This window comes from Amphiura filiformis, chromosome 1, assembly GCF_039555335.1.
Source record: "Amphiura filiformis chromosome 1, Afil_fr2py, whole genome shotgun sequence".
Taxonomy (NCBI): domain Eukaryota; kingdom Metazoa; phylum Echinodermata; class Ophiuroidea; order Amphilepidida; family Amphiuridae; genus Amphiura; species Amphiura filiformis.
The window spans coordinates 57,878,964-57,906,556 of record NC_092628.1 but is presented as its reverse complement, the minus strand read 5'-3'; the positions used below and the strand labels follow the sequence as shown (position 1 = coordinate 57,906,556).

The 27,593-nt window shown below is 37.0% G+C and overlaps 1 protein-coding gene across 1 annotated transcript in view; it reads right to left on the bottom strand.

Moving 5' to 3' along the window:
• The window catches only part of LOC140149652 (tyrosine-protein kinase SYK-like), a 71,692-nt gene that overhangs the window by 29,158 nt on the left and 14,941 nt on the right, over positions 1 to 27,593 (bottom strand). Inside the window, exons 2-4 of the mRNA XM_072171735.1 lie at positions 18,439 to 19,397; positions 6,765 to 6,928; positions 728 to 866 (exon numbers count right to left, since the gene is read on the bottom strand). Coding sequence (XP_072027836.1) covers positions 728 to 866; positions 6,765 to 6,928; positions 18,439 to 18,444 — 309 coding nt within the window. The 5' untranslated portion in view covers positions 18,445 to 19,397. The remainder of the gene's footprint in view (positions 1 to 727; positions 867 to 6,764; positions 6,929 to 18,438; positions 19,398 to 27,593) is intronic.

The window sequence follows — 27,593 nt, the reverse complement described above, 5'->3', positions numbered from 1 at the left end:
ATGTAACTGAAAATTTTTCTTTGCCTTTAAAAAATTGTGCATTCTCTAATCCATGTCCAATGACAGACAAAAATTGGGAAATCACTTGTTTTCAAATTTCTGTGGCTTAAAAGAACATACAACAAACTGAATTGAACAAAATGACACTGAAAAGCCAGCTAGGTAATTATACATTAAAAACTATTAAGGTTTTGGAAATAAAACTTTGCTACGTTGCGACTGGAACCATCAGACTTCATCAGGCAACTGACCCACTGGACTGGTCACCTGCCTGATGAAGTCTGGTGGTTCACTCATTTATTAAAAACTATTGTTCTATAAAAAAAAACACCTCAAATCAGGGCATATTAGGGTGTGTAAAGGGGGTTGGCCTATCAAATCTGCAAGAGTTCGCAAAATAATGCTTTATGAGTAAATCAGAGTTGCCAGTCAGTTTCACTCAAAAAACCTGAAAAGTGTGTGAATGCAGGCCAAAAAGCCCCAAAACAGGCTGAAAATAAATAAAAACACGGGAATTTGAACTCACAAAAAGCCTGAATTCAGGTTAAAACCTGAAAACTGGCATCTCTGGTAAATAATAGGTAATTTTGGTCTCTCAGGCCCAACAATTTTTTTATTTGGATCAAATCCTGGATCTACCTATTATATTGCATGCAGTGAGACTTGTCTCTTTTTTCATTCCAGTCACAACATTTTCCTTTCATTCTACTCAATCAATCAATCTTACCATGAGTAATGTGTCAAATTTGGGTCCATCTTTGATTGATAGTTGTCCTGTACAGTCTTTATCTATTCTATAATGGTATACAGAATTCTGAAAGCATAATGATAAGGCAAAGCTGCCAACCTCCTTCCGTTCTCTAACTCTGTGCAAGGAAACAAAAAACACACACAAGTTGGTTAGTTATTATGCAAGTTATTTGAAATAACTTTTGAGTTTTGGTATGAATTAGGGGTTCATTCATATATTTTCTTGACTACTCGGTTGTTTACGCCCAAGGGGCCGACCGTTCATACATACCAGAACATTTTTCCGATTCTTATTTCATCAAAATAACAACAATAACTAACAAGTAACATCAATAAAAAACATGAATTTCCTTTGTTTTCCCTACCCCGCGATCGCACATCCGGGCAAGTATGAATGGACAATCAATATCTTAAGATCAATATTGATTATAATAATAATTGGAAACACGTCTTATATGCAAATTTTATTTTAAATAGCAAGTGCCTGTGATAACAAGTGATGATTGGTGATAAACTACACATTTACTGTATTTCCTCGAATAGACACCCCCGGGGGCATTGCATTTTCCAAAAGTGGGGCGTTTATAAGAGGTCATTTTTAGAACGATTATTCAGGTAAGCTTAAAACTCACGCTGAAATGCTGAACTATGAACTTAAGAACACTGACTTCTAGTTCACTTCCAGATGTTCGCCGATTATCAACGCTATTATTGATCATGTGTGCAACTTGGTAAGTTTACTACACAAGATAGCATGGAAATATCAGCATTTTTGAAACATCTTTGTTGAAAAAAGTGGTTGAGCCTTTATTTGAAGGGGCGACTATTCGAGAAATACGGTACATGGAAAATCTCACGATTAAAGGTACTATAATGTTTTGCAAGGTTGCTTTTCAGCGTTAATCATCACATAAACACGCATGACGTCAAGCATGTGCATAGGACTTTAAGAAAAATAATACACGCTGCACAGTTCGCAGTATGCTTTGTAAAAGGAAATCTGCAAAATATATCACTTTCTATTAAAATTAGCAATAGTAGCCATCGTCTAATATTATTATCACACATACGTGAACTCTGGTTAAAATTAATTAGGTCACAGTAGAACTTGGATGTACATGTATGTAGTGTTGTAAAATAAGAAACATTCTTGAAATGTTATTGAATTTATGAATGTGTGAAATAAAACAAATAATATTGCTTTAAATTTTCGAAATGAACAAAATATGATATGATCACTTGGTAAAATATGTATTGTTCCATTCCACTTGCTGTTCTGGCTTGTGGAATGGAACAATTCATCTTTCATCTTGTGATTATATTTCAATTTCATCCATCAAGCTCATACAGTTAATATTTGACCATGTATACCATCCAAGCAGGCCAAAGGACAAACTGTTTTGGCTTTCATGGGTAGCATAATTGTTGACTCAAATTTGTCAAAATGTGGGGGTGATTTTCCAATATGGTTACTTTGTAATGTGTTACCTTTTTTCTCTCTCAATAAAATAAAAACATGATAATAATAATAAAAATAATATTAATATTATTATTTATAAAATACTGAACAAATAACACCCATAATTCCTACCAAATGGACCACCTGTTTTTATGCCTTCTAACCCAATACAAAAAGTGCAATTATTAATATCATTTTTTCAGTGTCATTAAACATTATATATCTTGCAATAATTCCTATCTGATTTTGACATCCCTATCTCTTATAATAGATCTCTCTGACAATACAATGCCCTGTGATGACACATAGGCAAATACATTGATGGTCCAACCATGGACAATAACAAAGCTATTGTTATCCTGCAATTTTCATCAAGTTTTATTTTCAGCAGTCCATAAAACAGTTATTTTTGTGTCATTTTATTTTCAACTCATACTGATGGCCCAATGTGAGATACAGGCATTGCAAATTTCATCATGTTTAATTTTTGATATTCAGATACATGTAGATGAGCACTGTGCAATGCAATTTTTTGATTTCAATGATACTAATGGTCAATGTATGCTGCTAGGGATAAAGTGCATTTTTGTGGCAATTTATTTATAGTCCATGCATATTGGTGCAAAAATCCCCTGTGATTGAAGCCTAAAACAATTGTTGTTTCAATTTTATGTGATGTTTATTTTTTAACGAAACTAATGATAGCCAAACATGCTCTATTAATTATTAGTGATAATAATAAAAGCAATATTGTAAATATGCTGATGATGATGCCCTCAATATTAATTTTGTAAAAATTCTGATTTTTACATAATTGCAAAAATCAAGGCTTTATCTGCAATATTTAATAAAACAATAATGCCCTGTTGTTTAATTCATACAATCAAAATATTAGCCAAATATGTAAATAATGTTCATAACATCCGTAAACAAGTTCATCAATTTTATAAATGAATGTTCATAACACTGTACTTTATACAAGATGTTCACAACACTAAAATTAAATAGTATTTTTCTTTGTTTTACCTCATTTGTTCAGCACAAAACTAAAAGGGGACATATCTGACAGTGAAAATTAATATTTTGTGGAAAAGAAATTACAAATCTTATTTTTTATTGAAATGTTACAATACCGTAGAATTCCATTTACAAGCATGTATACAGGTCTCTTAAGTGAAAAATACCTAAAAGCTTTTATAAAAGCATGTTTTTTAACAAAACAGGAAAACATGAATTCCATCTTTCTTAATTAATAAATTAACCAAAAGAATGCCATGTAAAATGTATGCATCATTAAACAAATTCCCAACTGTTGTAAAATTGCTTTAAAATATCAAACATCAAAAAATGTTAAGGTGTATACCTGAACCCAAACTCTAAACTTGCCTCCAACTTTAAATACTATTTTAACCATAAAGCATGACAGGAGTGTTTGTCCAAAAAAAAATTACTACCATTTGTAAAGTTCAGAGAAAAAAGGTGATATCCAATTCTCTTGATTTGAGACAGCAAATTTAACTCATCAAATAAAAATAATACAAAAAAACCCATAAAAGTGCTATTTTCGTTCAGTTTAAAAAATATACATTTCATTTAGAAATTACATACATAAAGGGTGTCAATTAAAAAGCTAGCGTTACAGGGCAGATATTGGTGTGGTGGCCTTTTAAAAATGCAAAACAAATTTGAAAATTGCGAATATCATCTTTTGCATTCGAACTCTTCATCTGAATAATACATCTGGGACAGATGGCACATCTGCATTTTGAACCTAATATTCTTTTAATACCTAGGAATTAATTAGGCCTATACATTTGCATATTTTATTTGTGGATGGATTCTCCAAATGATATGAAATCAATAAGCTTGTGAGAGTGAATAGAATGATGCAACATCTGATGAGAAAATCAAAAAAATTCTAAATGTGAAAATATACCAGGTCACTCAGTGTGACACATGTCATAGCGATCAACAAATAAAACCACAAGGCAGGATTCCTGGAAATCGCTTTGGATGTTGATGCAATTATAAGTTCATTAATTGCAGCATGTTACGTTTGTTGTCCTTTCATATGGCAGGCCTGTTGGCTAACTTAATCAAAGCCAACAATGTTGTCTTTTCCTAACCACATGTATGTGGGAATAAATACAATGATATTTTACATTAGAATCATTAACATTTCATTTACTATAATCAAATGTATTCACCATGGTTGTGTTAGAAGACTGGCTCTTGAAATCAGTATGAAGGTGTTCAGATTTTATAAATTAAAAAATATATTACTAAACGGCTACACTTGAAACATTTCAACATGTATCTACGTATGTTGAAAAGATTGTAATTGTGTAAAATGTTTGAAACTTTTGATTGTATTTGTTCTATTTGTTTGTACTATTGTTTTATCATGTTTATAAAAATGACAAGCCAATTCATAGTGTGTAGTCCATGCATTAGAAAAACATGCCCCTTTCACATTCTAAAAACTGGAGAAAGGCCAGGGGTCTCACTTTTTCATTTACAAGGGTGGCATTATATAAAGGATGAGAGTGACATATAATGGATTTGTCAATTTCTCAAAGGGAACATCACTTTGGTATTAAAATTTTTGAGCAAAAACTTGTATGGCTTTTTCCATGATCAAAACACATTTGATGTTGCTTTTACCAGTCTAGTCTTGAAGTTGTACAAGTTTATAGGCCATTGCTCTAATAGGGTTCTCTAAAAAAAACTAACTATATTTCTTATTTGTATAAAGCAGGCGTAGGGTATATCAAAACTTGTTCATCTCTTTTGTATTTCTAATTTTTGCTGCCTTTTTGTGATTTGTTGCTGATTTTCTTAATTTGTTTGCTGAAATGAATAAAAATTATAAACATTGAAATATTAAAAAAACTTGTTCATCTTTTACAAGATGATTGTTGTAAAAAGGGTGGGATATGGCAATTTTCAGTATAAAGGACACTGATAAAAAGGGTGGAGCAAAAATAAAAAGGGTGGGGGTCAGACCCCGGGGACGTGGGGTCACTCACATTTTAAGGTGGTATGGTTATGTGCAGCGGTCAATGGTCCCTTTTTCAGGTTCTCCGGCAGTTCCTGAAGACCCACATTTGCATCATATATGTACACCAGTTCATTGAGCCTCAAACTTTGCAAATTGTAGCTTTTTGCCTCAAATTTGGAAAAAAAATTTGAATTTCTTTAGCTCCAAACCCTATAATTTGGCCCAATTTAGTTCACAGAACCCCACACAAATGTTGAAATTTCAGTTCATCAAGCCCCTATTTTGCCCAAAAATCAGTTCTTAGTTCCCAAAGTTCGGCCCTCCGTGCCACACACCCCTACCAAAATTTAAGTTGAGTGGCCCCCCGGTCGGATCCATTGCACACTATGCAACTTGTATTGAGGAGCCTATAGCTCCTGCCGATAGACAATGTATAAACACACTTAATGCTTACAGGTCGATAGTCTGAAGGGTCATTAGTCCGAAAAAAAACCAATTGTTTATTAGTTATAAACCCAAACCCTAAACTTTGTCCAAACCCCATCCTATAACCTAAGCCCTAATCCTAACCCTATAGTAATAGGTTATATTACAAAAACAAAAGGTTGGGATCATGATGGTGTGCGAAATACTAGTTTTGATGAAGCGTGCCCTTGTGTAAACTTTGAATCCTCATAACAGGCTGTGCCATAAGATCCCAAATCCGAACAAGTTTGAAATACTAAAGACCTCCATTAACTTAATTTTCCAGCAAAAAGTTTTGGGGATCTTGTTGGCACACATAATTATGTATATACCGTAAAGATTCACCTAACCCTAACCCCCTCATGGCTTTTTCGCGACGGGAAGGGAAAGAAGGAAGGAATAAAGAGAGAAAAGAAAGAAACAAGTTGTTTGCTCTGGGTGGGATTCGAACCCGAGACCCCTTGCATGCCAAGCACTGGGTCGGTGACACCTTGCCACGGGTCTTGGGCTTCGCTAGCCAGTGAAACCGTGCCTATATATCACTTAGGGCGATTGCGTCATCACACCACGTGGGATGCACGCACGAACAGCGCATATATCAAGTAGTATTTTGTAGTACTTGGTCCTGTTAGGGTTAATTGAGCCTATACTGAGTTTCGATAGTGGTAACCTAACCCCCTCATGGCTTTTTCGCGACGGGAATGGAAAGAAGGAAGGAATAAAGAGAGAAAAGAAAGAAAGAAGTTGTTTGCTCTGGGTGGGATTCGAACCCGAGACCCCTCGCATGCCAAGCACTGGGTCGGCGACACCTTGCCACGGGAATTGGGCTTCGCTGGCCAGCGAAACCATGCCTATATATCACTTAGGGCGATTGCGTCATCACACCATATGGGATACACGCACGAACAGTGCATATATCAAGTAGTATTTTGTAGTACTTGGTCCTGTTAGGTTAATGGCACACATGAGCTCCTTTGTCTTGGGGCAAATTTCACATCCCATTTAAGAGCCCCCCCCCTGAAAATCCTTTTTTAGTTGCTTTCTCGTCTGCAGGTGTACACACATTTACATACATGACCATACACTTACAAAAATTTGCCTTCTTGAAGGCCTGATTTGATAATTCTCTGTTCAGCTTCTTCCCTGTCCAGGATCCCATGAAACCAGGGCTGTTCTTTGTGCATAAGGCTCTTCATCAGCTTTACGAACTGCTCTCGATGTTGTTGTGACATGGCTTTCTGGATTTGGTGTTGCTGTAATGGTAAACAAAAACAAAACTCAATAAATTCAACAATATAATTAAATCCCATTGCAGAGGCTGTGGCAAACACACAACTGGTATCAGCTATCATCAGCTATACACTGACTTAAATATTCTTATTACCGTATTTGTTCCAATAAGCGCCCATGCCCCCAATAAGTGCCCACCCAGTGTATTTTTAATTTCCTAAAGGGTAACATATATACTACCATTAATGTTGAAGTGACAGATAGACGTCGATACAGTGAAATAGCTGGAGGACTACAAGTCCTGTGTAAATTTGCAATACATTTTCTGCATCTGAAAAGCTACCAGAACATCTCGGGACCCTTTTATAACGTATGTGAATTCGTCTCTAATAAACACCCCTTGTGAAGTACTCCAGGTAAAAAATAAGCGCCCACCCAAAATGACTTTGTTAAGCGCCCTGGGCACGTATTGGAATGAACACGGTATATATAGAGACCTTGCTTCCCAAATCAAATCATTTTTAAAAGTACATTTTTTGTACCAGTGTAAATGTGATACAAGATCTAAGGTATCATCATGAAGTCTAGATGAAAAAAGGTTTGTAAGATTTTGCATTTTGTGCGGCTTTCTTAAAACATGTAGTACACTATTAGTAGAGAAGGCTATCTTTGCAGTTTGTAGTATGGTAAATGTTAATTGCCACCAAAATGACCTCCTACATTATGTACATTGAGTCATTGGTCATCCAAAGACCACATCTTTCTTTTCATAGCCCATTTTGCACATTGCATCCTTTAGCGCTCAGGGACTCATGTATCATACCACTCTATGAAAAGTAGGCTATAACAAAAACACACAAAATTAAATTTCCCCCTACATGTATATAATGCACTAGTAAAGAAGGGCCAAAGACATTTTTATTAGGTACAAAAAAAAACACAATTTCAGCAGTGTTGCCTACACCTACAAAATGTATGAAGAAGAACATTGAATAAAATATTGAACATTAAATTGTGTGACAAAAGACATGATTTGATTGATCACATCACATCTGCTCATCAATTGCATCTGTGATCTGATGTACCTTCCCTTTGTTCCCACAGACCTCATAAACCTTCTGTCTCTTACAAGGCCTACACTGTATTGAAGTTTAAATTGTAGACCAAGTTTGTAACAATAGTGTCTGCTAGCTCCATGTACTACTGTATGAAAGACATTAAACTCATTTTTTGTGCATTCTGACTCAGATCGGGTTTATTACTATTTTATGCATCGTATAGACAATGGGTATGTCCACATAAATGTTGGTATTTATGCAGCGCCTTTCACATGTGAACATGTACCAAAGCGCTTTACATTTATTCCGCCGTCATTAGAATATGTCAGCAGCCATACAATGCCCAAGGCATGCTCATACCTTTGGGCGGCGCTCAATGGACAGAATTCATAACAGCTCCCCATTTCACACCTGGGTGGAGAGGAGTAATCGAGATAAAGTGCCTTACTCAAGGGCACAACACGATGGCTTCGCAGGGGCTCGAACCCGCAACCTTCAGATTATGAGTCCTAGCCCGTTCCGCTCGGCCACTGTGATGTATTATATTTATAAATTAGCTTTAACATACCCAAACAACATCAAATCATTTAAATTTCTACATCAGACCTTCTGAACTGAGCAATGTGATGTAATTTCAGTGGATGTCAGTGGAACGACTAACTGGGGCCCAGGGGCCACCTTAGGACCTCTAGTGGGGTTTTGAGGCAATGCCCTGACAGGGGTCCAGGAGGACGGTACCCACAAAAGCTCATGGAATTGTGGCCAAGAGCTGCCCAAACCCCAACATCCCAATTATCAAGTTATTTCAACTTGAGCACCAGTATGTAATTTTTCAGGTGCCACTCTGAGAGTGAAGCGAGTGGAATCCCCCTGGCAAGGGTCCAGGAGCACAGCCCCCTCCCCAAAAGCTCATGGATTTATTAAAGACCTAGAACTGCCCAGTTGGCCTATGTTTGCACATACATTTCTAATTCTATTCAATTTACATAGCAATTAATATTTTGTTAAACTCTGCAACTATTTGGTGTGCCATCACTACGAATGATGTGTTGCACCACAAATGATGCGCACACTGCCAGACATTCTACGCAATTACAATTTGAATGTGTTTCATCACTAATTCAGAAAGAACTACGGGTCCCTGCTTCTAGGTAACTTGTGAATTTGGTTGTTTTCAATACAAGGGTCATTTGGTGAGTGTTGACAGATATCATTAATGATGAAAATGACAAATTATATACAGATCTTTGTGCTAAATCTTCTAGATTATCTCAAGTTTGTATATCCTCCAACATTGGTTAAATTACAATTTTAAAAATGACTGGTCAATTATTTTATTCACTGCAATTTTTTTTCTAATTGTTAAGGTTGTACAATGTACCAAATGTGTTTTTAATTCAGAGGTCCGGAACACCAAAATGTAATTTAGCCCAGCAAAAACAGTAATTTTAATCCCTGAATTCATTTTCATCTATTGCTGGATTCAATGAACATCTGCAGATATAACTAAACATGTCTGGCAGAACAAATTTATATTGTAGGGACACTTACATATATCACTGCTGTTTTAAAAATATCATAATTATAGTTTTGTTTATGTTCGAAACCTAGCCTATATCTGAATGTTAAGTGTGAACAGATCTTTTCAAAAGAAATTTTAAATGGAAATAATATTTTAAATAACATTGAAGAAAAATTGCCTGCAATTTGAAATTATTTTTACACAAACATTTTTTTGTTTAAATAAAATTAGCAATCTACAAATATTTAATGGTATCTGCGCATTAAGTCAGTAAAATATACAGTATCTGATTCTCAAATTCAATGGAAAATTGATGCAATGGTGCTATAAATTCTTGATCAGAAGTATCCCTGCATTTATCTTTCGTACATGGCATCCTCAATTGATGACACTGATAATACCGGTTACAAAAGCCCCAATGTGCAGTGTACATGCACTATTTAGTACGCTGCACACACAAATGTAGCTCTCTGTACATGCTGCATAACGAGGATCGAGTCATAACATGTACAAATTGCTGTGTGCATTTGAGCTGTCAACTTGGCTGATTCTCAACCTCTGTGGGCTAAATACAAATTGATATAAGGAACTTGAGGACATCTGGGATCTTGTTCCATGCACAGAGCATGCGGTGTTCTGCGATGACCTTTTAAAAAACGATGTTTCATCTAGACCTCTGGATGAATGAATTACCTGCTATATTTATGCTAATTTTCTAATCAAAACAAAGAATTTGCTATTCGTATTGAAAGGGTTACAAAATCGGACATTTGTGGGATAACAAATTTCCAGTATACACAATGAATTATTTTCAAGAAATAAATGTTTAGATTTGATAAATTGTCATACATACTGTGAAATTTATTTCACAGATACATGTACGGATTATTACACATCTGCCATGATGCAGTAAAAATGTGTGTGTACAAAATGTACATTGTATACCTTGGGAAATATCGAAATATACAATTTCCAAAAACAATTATACAAATTTAGTGTGTATTTTAATGAAACCAAATAAAATCATATAAATTGAATGTGTCTCCAAAAAATAATTTAAAAATAAAAGCACTCTTTTCCCCCTAAGAAACCTTTGTAAAAAGTGCAACATAAAGGCATGGATCTTCAATGTGTCTGTATCATTGATTTTAGGGGCAAGAATAATTTAGAACACAGTTGGTTTGCATAAAGTCTTGCAATTTCCAACTTTACATTGTTTTATGCATGGCAAAAGAGCAAAAACACCCTGGGACCGGGGACAGCAGGGAACACTTTAGAATAATGAAAAAAAGGCTTTATCCGTAAGACAACAAAGGAAATGTTTTTGGTTGTCCATCAAATTTTTCAGTAAGTCTGAAATTGTACAAGTTTTTAAAAAAAGAAAGTTTGGGACTAGCGCAGTGTTTTTTTAGATTCGGACTAGTGCAGTGTCGGACTGAGTTTTTCCAAATTTAGACTAGCGCAGAGGCCGATCGGTTTAGAGTTGGCATTGGTCTGAAAAATTAAATTTCTAATATTGATATTGAAACATACCTCACAGTTTTGGTCAATATCTCTATTAACTGGAACTATGAAAAAATAAGTTGAAAATGCATCCATCCAGTATTCTGGAACAACCCATTATTGCCGAAGGGGTGTAAGTAATGTGTGTCACAGACGGACATATATGGCCAATTCAAATAGCAACATTTTCAAGTTAATGTTACATTTTCAAGTTTGGTGAGATATAGCTACATGTAGATTAAGTATCAATCTCATTTATGCCCTTTCCCATGCAGGAATGATCTTTAACAAAGGCACCATTAATTTAAAAGATAAATCTTCAATTTAAAATTTGTCACGGACAGACAAAATAAGTGTCACGGACGGACATTTTAATTTCGGGGAGTCTATTTGAAAGGTGACCAATCTCTTGATGCTCAATCTTTGCAAAGCAACAAACATTAATTGGTAGAACATATATACAGCAAAAGATGCCTTCAGTTCACTTTCATTGTTACTTTATTCACTACTGAAAGTGGTACTTTGTGTCAGGAATATTGGTCCCTGGCCATTTTGGGAGAATTTCAGGGGGGTCTATTTTAAAGATGTACAATCTCTTGATCTTTGCATAGCTACTAACATTAACTAGTTAAACATATATAAAGCAACAGATGCCTTTAGTTCACTTTCATTGTTGCTTGATTCACTACTGATAATGATACATTACTCTATGAGGACTGTGAATTACCTTCAATATTGGTACACAGTCATTTTGGGGCAATTTCAGGGGGTCTATTTCACTTTTACTGTTGATTATTTGGGGCTGTTAGATATGGTACTTGGTGGAGTGAAGTTCTTTACACAGACTTCGGCCATATGGAGCAACTTTAGGGGGGTCTATGATAGACTATCTGAAGAATTAAGGGTCCCTTGTTGATCAACTCTTGAGGAAAATTTAAACACACACATTTGTCCGTCCGTGACAAATATGGATATTTAATTTGCTGTCATAACTCAGAAAAAGTTTGGAGTTGCAAGATAATTTTTCCATGGCAATGTGCAGTTACTGGAGCTGCTTCAACTACATGTAAGGGGTAAATAAATGACAATTTTAAAAGTTGCTCCTCTGGTTAGCATTTGTGTCCGTCCGTGACACTCAAAAGTGTCCGTCCATGACAAAATTTGTCACATTCTCCTGCAAAAGATGAAGCTTGTTTCCAATATCTGTTTATCAGGTAATCAAACCATGTATCTTGGCTACTATTGTCCTGGAAAGTATTGGTAAGTATTGATTAGATAGAAATGACAAAAGAGTACTGAAAAGTAGGGGAACCTATTGCTATCTCATCCATCCGTGACGCAAACATTTCTTTCGTTCTATTTTTAGTAACAAATCATACCTGCCAATTTTTTTAAATTTTCAATAGGGCTAATGATACTCTTCATCATAAAACATAAAACAATGAAGTAAACGTCAGCAGTTGTTTTTTACCAGGCTGTTTTTCTATCAATTTTGAAAATGTCCGTCCGTGATTAAACCGATCAGCCTCCGCAGTGGTTTTCAGTTTCGGACTAGCGCAGTGGTTTTCATTTTCGGACTTGCGGCTTGTCGAACTGGCAGAGTGTATCTTAGATTCAGACTAGCGGCGTGTCGGACTGGTGCAGTGCATTTCAGATTCGGACTAGTGGCGTGTCGGACTAACGGAGTGTCGGACTAGTGGCGTGTCAGACTAACGCCCTCTACCCCCCTGTACTGCTACCAACTAGCTCAAGCCGAGTGCCAGCTAAATTTACTATCCAATTCATGAATTAGAGCATAGCCTCTGGGCAGTCTTTCTAATAAATGTGAAGGATCAAGGAATAGGCTACTGGGGTATCACCCCCTAAAAATGTTGGGGTTTTTTCGCTCTTTCTTTTTTAAATGATGAAAAAAAATTTTTGTGTGCATGTGTCGGTCAGCCATCATTAGTAGTGCCGGCTGGCCAGCGTAGCTATACCCTGACTGCTACAGAAACACACTAACTGTCCCATCCACTGGGGGAGCCCTTGGCTGACTGAGAATACAGGGTTGTGTCGGATGCTGTCCACTTGCATGGTCGCTTACCCAAAGCTGTCCATTCATAATGGCTGAATGGACTGTATTAATCGATCTAGAGTCGAATTACTGGGATCAATAGGTGATTGACTAGAATAAATAGTCATCTGAGATCTAATCGGGCAACCCAATTGTACTAGCCGAACAACTCCCAATGGATGGAATAGGCTGCATGCTACTGAAAATAGGCACAATGCTCATGCACCCTCTGTGGTGCCCTTCTCTCTGACTGTCCAAACAGTGTTGCGTTGGCCATAGCCGGTATCTCGCAGCAAAATACTCAATTTTGACCACTTTGCTATGCAATTTTGGAAATGTGTAGCAATTTTATGCCATAGACTACATGTACATGTAATACAGTGAAGTGTGCAAATGTAACAAAAATCAAGTAGTGCAAGCTGATAATGCTAGGCATAAAAAATGTCTTGTACATCCAATGCTGTGTCCAAAGCTAACCGAGTCATCTCCGTCATATAGGCTGTCATCATATGGGTACCCATATTATTAATACCTACTGGCTGTATCCTGCCGGTGCAACACTGGTGGGGGTTTGTGGGTACTTCGAAGAAGCTACAACCTTTAGCGACAAGCTGCTTAAAACTTTAGCGTGGCGTGATTCCAGCTTCTTTTTTTTTTCAAATCATGCGTACTTGTGTAGTTTTATAAAATCATACGCTTGTTGTGGGACACACTTGCAATACAAAAGAAATAATGTCAGCATCTAGTGGTTTCCCCTCCCAAGTCATGTGACACTTGTTTGTCACAGGCCTTTCCCATCATGTTGCATCTTGCAAGCTGGTTTCAACTGGTTAACTTGTTTCTAAATCGCAAATCATGCTATGATTACGGGCATGGAGTGGCTGCAATCATTGTTTGACATTGCAAGGGATTTATTAATATTTCATCCAAATGTTATGATTATTTGTATTCATGGTTTGTACTGTCCAGATACTGTGAAATACATACAAATTGCTGAATGTATGCTGTACATTATTCAAAATTATTCACAATTTTGCAAAGTTTGTCTTTGATCCACATTTTCTGTGTTTTCCGCTTTTACTCCATTCCGTAATATTTTTCTGTGTTCCATAAGATTGTACTGGTTCTTAAGATTTTAAAAATAAGAATGTGCCATTTGAAATGAAGATCTGCAAAATTTTATTGTTTTTGGATATGTGCCAATTTTGGCTGCCCCAATTTGTCTTTGGCTGCCGAAATATTTTAGACCTATACCGGACCTACAAATGTATACAGCCCTGTACACATGCACAATAACTGCACAAGTTTCTGGTGCAAATTCATAGATGATGTACTACAAGTATCAAAATGTACAATGTACAGGATTACAAAATGTATGTTAAGTTATTTTTTGGTCATTTTTTTAAAACGCAAGATGAAATCGAACTTACAATACATCTACATGATTTTATTTTGCAGGCAAGTGCCAGGAATTTTTTTGGGTTATTGGAGGGGGGACAAAGTGAATTTCAGGGATAGCAAAATCACCAAATTTTTGCGTAAAGTTACTGTAAAAAGATTTGGTTTTTAAGGCTGACAAGGCTTTAAAAGTGGGGTGGGAGGCAAACAGGGGAGGGGGCAAGAAAAATATTTGGGGGGACGAATCCCCCTTTCCCCATAGTGCTGCCACTGATTGCAGACCTGTAGTACGTACCATAAAGTACGTATTAGGCCTGCTAAGATTACGCAATTTTGGAGGCCAAAAAATGCACCGATTTCCCAAAAACACAAAAATCCGTGATTTCCGCCAAAAAAGCATAAAATCTAAAAAAAAAATAAAAAAAATAAAAAAATGTCTTTCTTTTTTTTTGTGTGATTTAAAAAAATTTTTTTGTGGATTTGGACAGTCCCTGGACCTAACATCAAGTGCAACCATCATTTTAAAAAATAGGGAAAAAAAAAAAAAAAATAAGAAAATTAAAAATAAAAAAACACAAGTTACAAATTGGTCCTATTTGGATACAAACTTGTAATTTTTTTGTATCTTTTTTTTTTTTTTTTTTTTTTTTTTTATATGATGGTAGCACTTGATGTTAGGTCCAGGGACTCTCCAAATCTGCGAAAAAAAATTATATTTTTTCAAAAATGTCAAAAAACGCAAATTGGAGCCAAAATTCATGGTGCGCCTTTTAAATAAAACGCTATAAAAAGGCTTACGAAAACTGCTTGCTGCACTCGACACATTTAGACCATTTAAGGTTTGCAAATTGCGATCCCAAAAATTTGGCATGTGTAAAGGGGAGGGGGGCAAAGATTTTTTGGTGGCCGAGAGGGGGGCAAACAATTTTTGGTGGGCCGAGGGGGGGGGGGAAGCGATTTTTGGCACACATTCATAGTGCGCCTTTTAAATAAAACGCTCTAAAAGGCTTATGAAAACTGTACGGAAACGCTTTAATACATGCAAATTTTCCTGCTTGCTGCACTCGAAACATGTGACACGATCTGGTCCATGGGGGCCAAAGGCGGCCAATTTGAAACTGAGATAAAGGTAAAAATATGGAGTTAAAAAACAGTAAAATATATAAAAAAATAGATATCAAAAAACTTCATAACTTTAGAACCAAATATGCTAGACCTTTGGTGTTTTCAGTAAATGATAGCCTATTGTATGTACATGTACATGTAGAATGTAATAATTACAGGAACTCAAGTTTCAAAAATGCCTCCTTTAGCCCCCATGGACCAGATCGTGTCACATCTAGAACATTAAGGTTTGCAAATTGGGATCCCAAAATTTTGGCATGTGTAAAAGGGGGCAAAGATTTTTTTTTTGGCGGGCATGAGGGGGTAGCGATTTTTGGCAGGCTGAGAGGGGGCAAACAATTTTTGGCGGGTCGTTCGGAAATTTTTATCCCCCCCCCCCGGCCTCATTATTATTGCACAGCTCCTTAATAATTAGGGAAGAAAATGTATTAGGAGGTAAAGGTATGATGAGCAACTTAATATTACGGGTGGGCCTGTAGTTGGGGAAGGATATAATCTGATCAGTTGATATTGGTAGGGTAAGGGTATAATCAACTATCTGGAAGAATTGATATCCCTGATTGAACATGAAACAAGAACATGGTCATCAGACTGAGGTCTCTATGGATCTGTGGACTTGCAAGTGGGTCAGTCCATATCAAAACAGATTGAGTGTACACCCACCCTCTTGGATTTTGCTCTCCTTTGGCTCAGGGTACCTTTCATGGATCCCTAGGTGAGGTCACAAGAAAAAATTCAAATTCCATTTAGTTTGCGAATGGCGGGCAATCAAAGTTTGGCGACCTCAACCAAAATTGGGAATTTAAGGGGTCCAAATGACAAAGTGCTCTCTTTGAGGGCACTTTCTTCTTAATTGAATCAGTTGTGATCCTCTTTTTGAATGTGGTCACTCACTGGCTGTGTCTGAAATACCTAATGCCAAAAAGATAGATTTGAATTTCGTTTGGGATTTCAGAGGGGTCAAAATCAGCACTTCGTACTGTTCAATCAAATTATCTTGATTTTGAAGGACCCATGATAATGTCACAGTGCACTTACATGTATAGGTCCTAATTATGCCAATGTCTATGAGCAATTCAAAAAAAGAGAAATTTCTAGACCCCTACAGAATTTTAGGCAACCCCTAAAGTGGTTCAGCCACAAATGGCACTTAAAATCAGCAAATTTTGACCCCTAATAACTTTAGGTGTACACCAGATATGAATTTCTAGTCTTTTTCATCTGAAAGAATGTAGTTGAATGTTACTAGGAACATAGGATTTGTTTTGTATTTTGTGTTTTAGTATTAAGTTGGCGCTTTCAAAATAGTCATTTTGCCTAACATACTATGCATACAGGATACGGTACAAAATGCCAATTTTAGTATGATATTTTTTTATATTTTTGATCACTTTATAGCCATTTGTATTATTTATCCTGATATTTCAACTTGCTCTTGAGTCAAGTAATAAGAAAAAACTACTTTCTAATCCTCTGTATGGATCTTTAAGGGGGTCAAAAATGCACTTCCTGGCAACGATGCACATGCAAAGTACAGGTTATGGGGTCAAATTTTCAGAATGCTCCCAATTATGTCAAGTAATATATCAAATTACTCGTATGGTCATGAGGATTCCAAAATGTATAGTTTGTTATGAGTCAGACCTTTCAGGAGGCGCTATGACGAAAAAATGTTCATAGGTCAACGACCTTTTTTGAATTCTGACCATAGTTAACAACGTCTGATTTTGGTAATTTATTATATATGTTTTCTTGCATGAGAAATATAACTAAGCAAATTAATAAACTATACAAGGAACCGATGACCCTCTTTTGCAACATGGCTGCCAAAAGCATCCATATTGTAATAAGGAGGTCATTGGTTCCTTGTACAGTTTTTTAAGTTGCGTAGTTGTATTTCTCATGCAAGAAAACATAGTTAGACACCAAAATCGGACGTTGTTAAATGTGTAATAACGGGATAAATAAGACAATTTGCTATAAAGTGATCAAAAATAGAAAAAAGGGTATGTTGAAATTGACATTTTGTAGGCTACCCATAACCTGTAATTAGTCAAAAATTGGGATTTTTGGGACCATCAACTTAGTATCAAAACACAAAAAATACAAAACAAATCTTATGTTCCTAGTAACATTAGACTACATTCTTTCAGATGCAAAAGACTAGAAATTCATATCTGGTGTACACCTAAAATTATTAGGTGTCAAAATTTGCCGATTTTAAGCGCCATTTGTGGCTGAACCACTTTAGGGGGGCCTAAAATTCTGTAGGGGTCTAGAAATTTCTCTTTTTTGAATTGCTCATAGACATTGGCACATGGTTAATCCATTCTGAACATAATTAGGACCTATAAGTGCACTGTGACATTATCATGGGTCCTTCAAAATCAAAGATAATTTGATTGAACAGTACGAAGTGCTGATTTTGACCCCCCCTGAAATCCCAACGAAATTCCAAAATCAATCTTTTTTGACATTAGGCATTTCAGACACAGCCAGTGAGTGACCACATTCAAAAAGAGGGTCACAACTGATTTAATTAAGAAGAAAATGCCTCTCAAAGAGAGCGCTTTGTCATTTGGACACCTTAAATTCCCAATTTTGGTCAAGGTCGCCAAACTTAGATGGCCCGCCATTCGAAACGAAATTGAATTTGAATTTTTTCTTGTGACCTCACCTAGGGGTCCATGAAAGGTACCCTGAGCCAAAGGAGAGCAAAATCCAAGAGGGTGGGTGTACACTCAATCTGTTTTGATATGGACTGACCCAAGTGTGAGAACACACTTTCCTCCTTGTTTGATGGATTTTACCCCTGCCCCACCACACACACACACAAATACACACACAATTAGAAGAACTTGCAAAACTACTCACCGTCATTCCCTGCTTTTTGGCTACCTTGATAATTTAGTCCTCCATGCCCATATATGACATGCCCTTATATGGCCTAGCTTCCTCTCCTTGCCGTAGTGTACATGATTCTCTTAGTCTGCACAATAACCCATCCTCCTGGGTTTCATAATGTTTAGCTAGCTCTACAGGTCCCACAAATCGCTTGCCATCTTTGATGGCTACCATACCGTCCCCATGTTGCCTCTCAATGGCATAATGGTAAATTTTCCTTCAAAACATAGTGACAGTGCGTAACTCCTTCTTTCCCTGCGCTCTCTCTCAACAGGAACAAGCCTTGCATGCACCCAGCTCTGCGGAGTCTAGTTTCCGCCTCCTCCCTTGTGATTCGTCCATGATAATACCGGACAGAGCAAGGGTCGATGCAAGAACGCGATGCTCGACTCATGATGCTACTGCTTCTCTACACATTGACGTCCCCAATTCAAAAACAAACATAGCAGTGTAACAGTTTGGTATGTGTGGCTTGTCGCCGTTCCACTACACAATGTAGTTAACTCTTTACATTTTGTAGATCCAAGAATGAAATACAAGTCTATGGTACCACGTCCCTCTTGTGGCTTCACTACCACCAGGATCTACGAGACAGGTTGTTCCTAGCAAGCATCCACTGAAAGAATGAACCAAATTCACACAGGCGTATCCCCCCATGAATCTTGAAGTGGAAAGAGAGCCTTATGAGCTAGGCTTCAGTAGTTCTTCCCATCCCTAGGCCATACAACAAAATGTAGGTGGTGCAGTTCACTTCCACAGTTCATCCAGCTCACTAAGGCAATGTGCATGGTAGAGACTGCATGCTTGTTACTTTCCAATCTGGGTCATTCAATATTGACGTGACTGGCAGGAAAGACTGTTTAAACACAGGTCTCACTTCATACTTGCAATGGTGATGTTCTGCATTGTTACCAGCCAGTAGATTTAATCTGAGGAAATAAAAAAAAAACAGAAACATTAAGCTTCATCAACAGATGTAATGGGACAATAAGATATCTCATTAAACAGCAAGTCTATTTTCAGGGCAGATTTGCAATCATGCAGAATATGATCTGATAACAAACTTCTTACATGATCAAAGACCAGAAAGGCATCTACATGTATGTGATCTTTAATAGGATCAACTGCAAACATAACTCACATTCTCTTGGGATACATATTAATTGAATTACATACCTAGATTTATTTATTTTTTTTTATTTATTTATTCTTTCTTTATTGAGGGTAATACTGCTTCAGTGACAAGCACTGCTTTTCAAGCAGGCCCTCATTGTATACATGTTATAGCAACAAAAATAGCATATACAGTATTAATAATGTATTTACAATATACTAGTATTACAAATAAGTATCATCAACTACAAGATAATTATAAATACCATGATTTAAAATACAGAAATACAATAATTATATAAATACAAAAATCAAGCAAGCAAATAAACAAAATGTAGATAAAGACAGGCCTAAATTTCTTTAATTTTTGACTGAAATTGGCCTAAAGTCATATTTTCCATCTGAGCTCTTACTGTCGGTGGCAAAGAATTCCATGCATAGGCTGCCCTGACGTGAAACGTACGTTGACCTGAATTTGATTTAAATTTTGGTACAATCAATGTATTAGAAGTATGATTTCTAGTTATATGATTATGGTTATCATGAACAAAATCAAATTGAGAAGATAAGTATGATGGATATTCATTCTTTAAACATTTGAAAACAGTCATTAATAGAGTATTATGCCATCTTTGATCAAGTTTAACCCACTGCAATGTATTCATTAAATCATTCGTTGGTGTCCTTATATCTGCTGAGAGAATTCAAGCAAACCTGATTTGATTTATTCACCTTAAAAAACATACTGTGTAATATTACAAAGAATTCATTCAAAAATAAAAATGACATGCGTAACATATATTGCAGGCTTCTTTTCCAATAAACACAAACTACTTGATCCAATCTGACTTATTGCAACACCTCATCAATTGAAGAACAGAAAGGCAGATCCGTGAACAGGACAAGGTTCCTATCCTATCTCCACATATCATGTCAAATCATAATATATAGCAAGAGTTTAGCATTAGGGGTCAATCCCGGCCAGGCATTTGCTTATAATCACTTATTCAGGAAACATTCAATTTCAAGGGTTGCCATCCAATACCAACATAGGAAATAGGTATTCCCCTTCAAATGGCTCAAGGAAATCTCCCAGGCACATCAGTCTAATGTGAAATCTAGCGACCTTTCTAGCAGCTGACTTTGCTACATTGATTGAACCATCTGCATGCATATTGCTGGCATTAAAAGTTTTATCAACTGATTGTATGATTCAAGTCAAATCTGTGATAGGATCACAAAGTCCTTTTAACATTTCATAAAACACTTGGTTTCTGCCGGGGGTTTCTGGTTGCTGCCAATTTCATCTCAATGATGTAAAAGGTATTTTTGTTTCAATTATTTATGTTTCTTAAAAAGTACAGTTGACTTCAGTTTTTTTAAATGAAAAGGCACATGTCTTGCATATAGGTGAAAAGAGAAAATTGAGTGAAACAGTGAAGTGGCAGGAGCAATCTTACACTGGGAGAAAGAGGGGAAAGAGAAGAGAGAGTCCAACTAGATGAATCTGCTCTTTTCATAGTGATGGACATCTACTCAATCTCAGATCATGCAAGAAAAGGAAGATGAATCCTGTTCGCAGTTTGCATTTCTTGCTTGATTAGAAATTGAGTAAATAATTTGTGACTAAGAATATTAACACAAAAAAAACAGGTCATACTAGTTGGACTAACAAAAGAAAGGAAGAAGGGATATAAGGTGGATGTGGAAGGATCAGAGGAGGGATGGTTTAAGATCAGAGGAATGGAGGGGAGGAGGGAGGGAAGAAAGGAACGAGGGAGATAGATCTTTTTACAGATGGGGTTGCTTCATACATTTTGTACACATAAACACATTCTCACATGATATCATGGTGAAGATGTTCAAGTTCATTGGAACTTTCAAATTCTGCAGTTTAACATTTTGTTCATTTTTAAAAATGTCATCAACAGCTGAAACCCACAAACTCCCTATGGAAGACATCACCTTAATCTCCCACATAAGGGAAAGGGGGGGGGGTAGATTCCAAATGCAGTCACCCATTCAGGTAAGCGTATTTGAAATTCACACTACCTGTGTGGAAGATTATAAAGTTCATGTCTTCCATAGGGGTATATAACTAGAATAACCCATTTATAAAATGTTGGCACATCTAGATCCATTCTTCATCTATTATGACCAGAGACATCCTAGATTCAAGATTCAAGATTCAAACATATTTTTAAACAGCTTCATTTAAACCCTGATGCATACAGGTAACAACACAACAAACCAATGATACACAAACATGCCCTGTAGGCAGATGATTTCATGCTCAATGCCACTAAATTATCCAAATATGACAGTGCCAGCATACAACAAGGCCATCACCTATTCACTGTGACCAAGAAATTCCCCCAGAGAATCACGCCAATCTTAGGTACAATGAGGCGTACAGCTCTATAATCAGGGTGATATAGTCCCCATTCACTGCAAACCTAGAGTTTCCCCATGGGGCTGTTACTAGCCTTAGGGTATTGCTGTACAACTAGGCCACAGGACACCTGCTCTATTGAACCCTCTTGAGAGGTCCAGCAATTTACTCTGGGGTATTTTTAGGTACATGTATGTAACATTGTATATTGCGAACTAAATTGAGCGATTGGGGTTAAAATGTTGTGTGCATGAAACATGTAGCCAGCCACCTTTTTTATGGTGCTAGTGGATCCAAAGGAACATGAATACCTATATCTGCATGACTTGCAGATCCCATCTGAAGTATCCACAATTGGTGCCAACACCACAGATGTCTTGATAGCAGCATTTAAAGCCTAATATAATGGCGTTAAAAACTGTACGGTAGTTCTTTCTGGTTACCCAAAAGGCTTGTACCGCCTCAAGAGGATTGTCTGCAAGATGCAAGTTTTAAAAGTTGGCCTTTAAGTAATACAGTCCCAATTCCATTGCTGCTCCCACTCCTCAACACTAATCTCCCAATCTCTTGAAGGTGGTGCAGCGGTACAGGCTCTATCTCTCTATCTAGATCTATCTCTCAATCACAGGATTGTGAGTTTGAGTCCCAGGTGTGCCATCCTGTTGTGCACTAGGGCGAGGTGCTTTACTTCACTTGCCTCTCTCTATCCAGGGGTGAAATGGGAAGCTGTTATGAATATCACCCAATGTTCTGAGCATGCCTTGGGCATTGTATGGCAGTTAAGTATAACGACAGCGCCAGCGGAGTAAATGTAAAGCGCTTTGATACATGTGACAGGTGCTGCATAAATGCCAACATTTATTTTTATTATTTTATTTTAAACAAAAGGCTCAAGTGCCCACAAAGTGTCACACAAACTAACTAGAGCGGGAGTTGCAGAGTCATAAAACTGGAGCCAGCTACACAAAGGTGCTGCAACTGGCTAATACTGTACCGTATTTATTCCATTAACCACCATGCCCCTATAAACGCCCATCAAGTGACTTTACAACAAGTGTGATGTTAGTTTATTAACTGCCCATGTAATAAAATCAGAATCATGGTCTGAAACATACATGTATGATACACTGATGATGATGGATGAATATTTTGCACCTTTTTTACGCATTGTCAATGTAAAAAATAAGCGCCCACCCAAAATGACTTTGGGCAGTTAATTGAACAAATACGGTAATTGTACTCTTTACCTGTTTTTCTTTCATTTGACACCACTTGATGGGTCAAACCTTGTTTAGATGTGAGCTATTTAATTCGAGAATGATCCAAAATGTGAATATTGACCAGTCTTAGGCGCAGTGTGATCCCTGGTTGAGGAAATATTTTTATTCTTTCCTCTTTCATTTGATACCACACAGGGTTATACCTTCTTGGTATTTTGAAATGTCCATTACATTTAATGGAAAAAATAGCAAAAGTGAATGATAGAGTAAGTATCATTTGCTCTTCTACATGTAGATGGGTCCAGCAATATAGAGCTTCCTAAAAATATTTAAAATTCATTTTCTAATCCTAAATGCCAATTAACTTGCGATATATTGCCATAATACCAGATATATTGCCATAATAACAGATACTGTTCATCAGCTTTCTTAAATGCCGATTTTAGTATGTATAGCTGTATGTATATGTAGTACAGCGTTAATATGGAAGTACATGTATTGTTCTGATTCAGGCTTATTGAATCATATCCATGAAATATCTGCACCTCGTTTGCCAAACAAGCTGCATAGCATTGCATGACCCACTTGTGACTTTTTACGCGATAATCACGATGCAGAGCAGGGTCGACCAGTGCGAAAGGAGTTTCTGAAAACTATATACACATGTCATATGTTTATGTTAGTAATTAACAATAGGCTACTTTGTACCTTGGACATACAGGATGCACACAGCTGTGGTTGTTCCCTTAATTGAGATCCACACATAGAGACGTATGTATGTATATTGAATGTTAATAATTGTAACCCAGCAGACTTGCATTTGAATTATATAAAATGGAAGTTAGAATCTGGTGCAAGGAAGTGTACGTAGTACACCCTTTTCTTCTTCTTCTTCTTCCTATATACGTGCATACCTCAAATTGAGTATTGTCGCACGGGCTTAACGTGCAGTTTTTTTAACCTATGCACGATCCTGGAACCTAGGATTGATTGCAGATATCAGAACTGGGGATGGTCCCCCTTCTCTTTTCGAATAGCTCCGACACTTAACGTTCACAGGGTTTGACTCTTCCTGAACACGGGACCAACGGCTTTACGTGACTTCCGAATCACGGACGAAGCACATACACTACCTATATCTGCACGTGCTAAGCAGTGTATGGGGGCGAGAAGAAATCCTTCAATTAAATTCTGAAATTAAATAATTGAACTTAATTTTCACCTAAGGCAAGCCCAAGGCTCGAACCCTCGTCGATCGTATCTCCCGGCCGGCAGCGCAACGCCTTAACCACTCGGCCATCTCGCCCTTTTCACTTTGGAGAGAGTATTCAACAGACTGTCTTTAGTGGGGGTAGAGATCACTTCCAAAATGGTTGACGGAGATGATCAGCCATACCGACTGCCATTTTTGGAAGTTGATCAAACTCTTTTAAGGGTATTGTGAAAAATCTTAAATTATCTATCCTGGAAGAAATAGAGGTTAAAGAGCCTATTTGATTAGCTATCCTCAATAGCCTATGATCTGACACATGTGACCTTTGACACCCAAGGGTGAAAATAAGAGAGCTTGAACCAGGGGCCACTTTGGCATGGTTACTGGGGGCCAAACGGCGCCCGTCGCCCGCTTAAAATCACCCTTGTTGACACCTCAATATTCTGAAGATTTAAATTGCACCAATATTAAGCCCACACATTTCAACTACAATTGGACTTTTCTTGAGATCAACTTACAAACCTCTACATGTATTTGATGGCTTGACCACATCAACGTTTGAAAATTTAGTGGAGGGGGATAAATACCATAAAAGGCTTATTAGTTGCAAGAGCATTAAAGCTACGGATGTGTTAAAAGTTATTTCATGATCTTAGTAGAGATTTTTGACATTTCAGCAGGGTAGTTGGATCATACATATCTATCATAACATCCTCTGCCTTTGGGTACCACTTTAAAAATTGCTGCTGACAGACAACTCTACACACATTGCCGTCAGAAAAATATGTATGTCAAATTATCTATCCTGGAAGAAATTTGGTTTTAAACAAGCTTGCAATTCTAAGGTTTAATCATTATTTTTTTCAATTAATCTGTGCAATGTCACCTTGAGGCTTGTGCATGCTCATAGTGTACAATATGAGATACATACATTACATGTATATCAAAAAGGGAATATTATTGTGTAAACATGTGGAGTGTGGACCAAGTTGAATATCAGACCCTTTTGCATCAGACCCTTTTGAAAATTGCAACGTTAGAAAAAAATTAGAGTATAGGCCTACACGTACATGTACATGTATGTCCACATAACTTGTGGTCACTTCATTATCTATTAAAGATCTAAAAATGCATTTGTAGTGTACACATTTCTATATCTTCAATAGATTCTGAAATAAACACAAGTTACAAATCTGTTTTTTCCAATTAAAAAAAAAAAATCAACCATGAATGATTGCAGCACTTGGCTTAGGTCCAGGGTCTCTCAAAATTTGCAAAAAGAAATTAAAATTGGCCAAAAAAAACACCGTTTTGAATGGTACTGGTAGGTAAAATAGGAAGCACAAGTCCTTTTTGCGAACTCTTAAGCATCCAGCATGGATTAGCTCTGCTCTTATATGTGCTGATAGTCAGCAACAATATTAAACCTCTTCCATGTTGCAAACACTAATTACAAGCACATTACTATGTAAAAGGAATCATGCTTCCTAGTTTGGAAAGAACATTCAAGGATCGATCCAAATCCCAAACTACATTATTGCCCATACATATGTTCATTATTTGTGCACTTTTAGAATATTTTCCAATGTATTTTAACTAACCTATGAAGTGAGTCGGCTAGACAGTATGTTTTTAGAGAGATAAATCTTAATCCTTTATCCCTGGGCTGGGCATAACAAATTAGGAGCAAATCCAATAGGGGATGTGATTTCAAAGGGGATGTGATTTTTGTTGATACTTTTGCAAAGAAAATGGTTGAAGTGTATTTCCCCAATTCATCAACCATTTTTAAGTGACTTCAGAAAATTTTACGAATTTGTTTGGTCCTCAGCAGATCGCACAAAGTTCCTTTAAGGTTTATAGGGGTTAAGGGAGAGTGGGAATAAGATGCAGGATCATTGATTATTCTGACATTTCTACAACATTGTATACAATATACATGTAGAATAACTCCCTGAGGAGGGTGATACAGTATCATGAAATGATCTTGCAAGTTAATCCTTGCCAAGGCAGTGAGTGGGTCGTATGCATGTCAAGCGTTACCGTCATGGCTTGGTGCATGTGTGTGCCTTGAAAGCTTCCGAACTATTAGGATAACCTAACTCGATGGGACTAGGGATGGGTGGGGAAGATCAATGGCAGATTTAGCAGTGACCGCAGGCTTGTAAACTTGTAATTGAAAATTATATCAAGATATTTCACACAGACATGGCCAAAAGCAAATTGAGAAAGATTGTTATCATAATACTCATGGATGGACATGTATGATGTAACCATGTAACTTGGAAGATAACTATTCTATTCTCAACTTAACAGATTTGCCGCTGAAAGTTGGCTAGAATCAATGACAAGGCTGGGTCAACTCAGCACTGAAAATTAAGAAATTACTGCCATAACGAGTGGGTCAGATCGGAACTGAAAATTAAGATACAATTAGTGCCATGGAGGGTCTGGAGTCACATCTACACTGAAAATTGGCTAGAATCAGTGCGGTGAAGGCCATGAAGGGTACTGTGTATTTAGTACTGTGTATGGAAAGTTTAATTTTGTACATGTCCGATACTAAAGTTTGTTCGGTTTAAATATAAAGGCGGAAAATATAAGACTCATAACACCATGTATTGATATAGAATGGCATGCACGCAGCTGGGCGCAATGCTTACGCTAGTTGTGCATTGCGTAATGCGAGCCTGGCGCAAGCTTATGTGAATTTTCGCGAGTGTGGGTTGGGACTTGATTGACACGCGCATGTATATAGCCTGAAAGCATCATGAAAAAGATAGACTAGCAGTCACTTGCGCAAGATCATTTCTTCATTTTGTACTGTGTTATAGTACTGTGTATGGAAAGTTTAATTTTGTACATGTCCGATACTAAAGTTTGTTCAGTTTATATAAGGCGGAAAATATAAGACTCATAACACCATGTATTGATATAGAATGGCATGCACGCAGCTGGGCGCAATGCTTACGCTAGTTGTGCGTTGCGTAATGCGAGCCTGGCGCAAGCTTATGTGAATTTTCGCGAGTGTGGGTTGGGACTTGATTGACGCGCGCAGTAATAAAAACCGAATAATTTCCGCCTTATATTAGCCGAACAAACTTTACTGTATGGACATAGGTCAGGTCGGCATATAGAAAATTGGCTAGCAAATGGTGGGCCATGAAGGGTCAGTTGCAGTCAGATC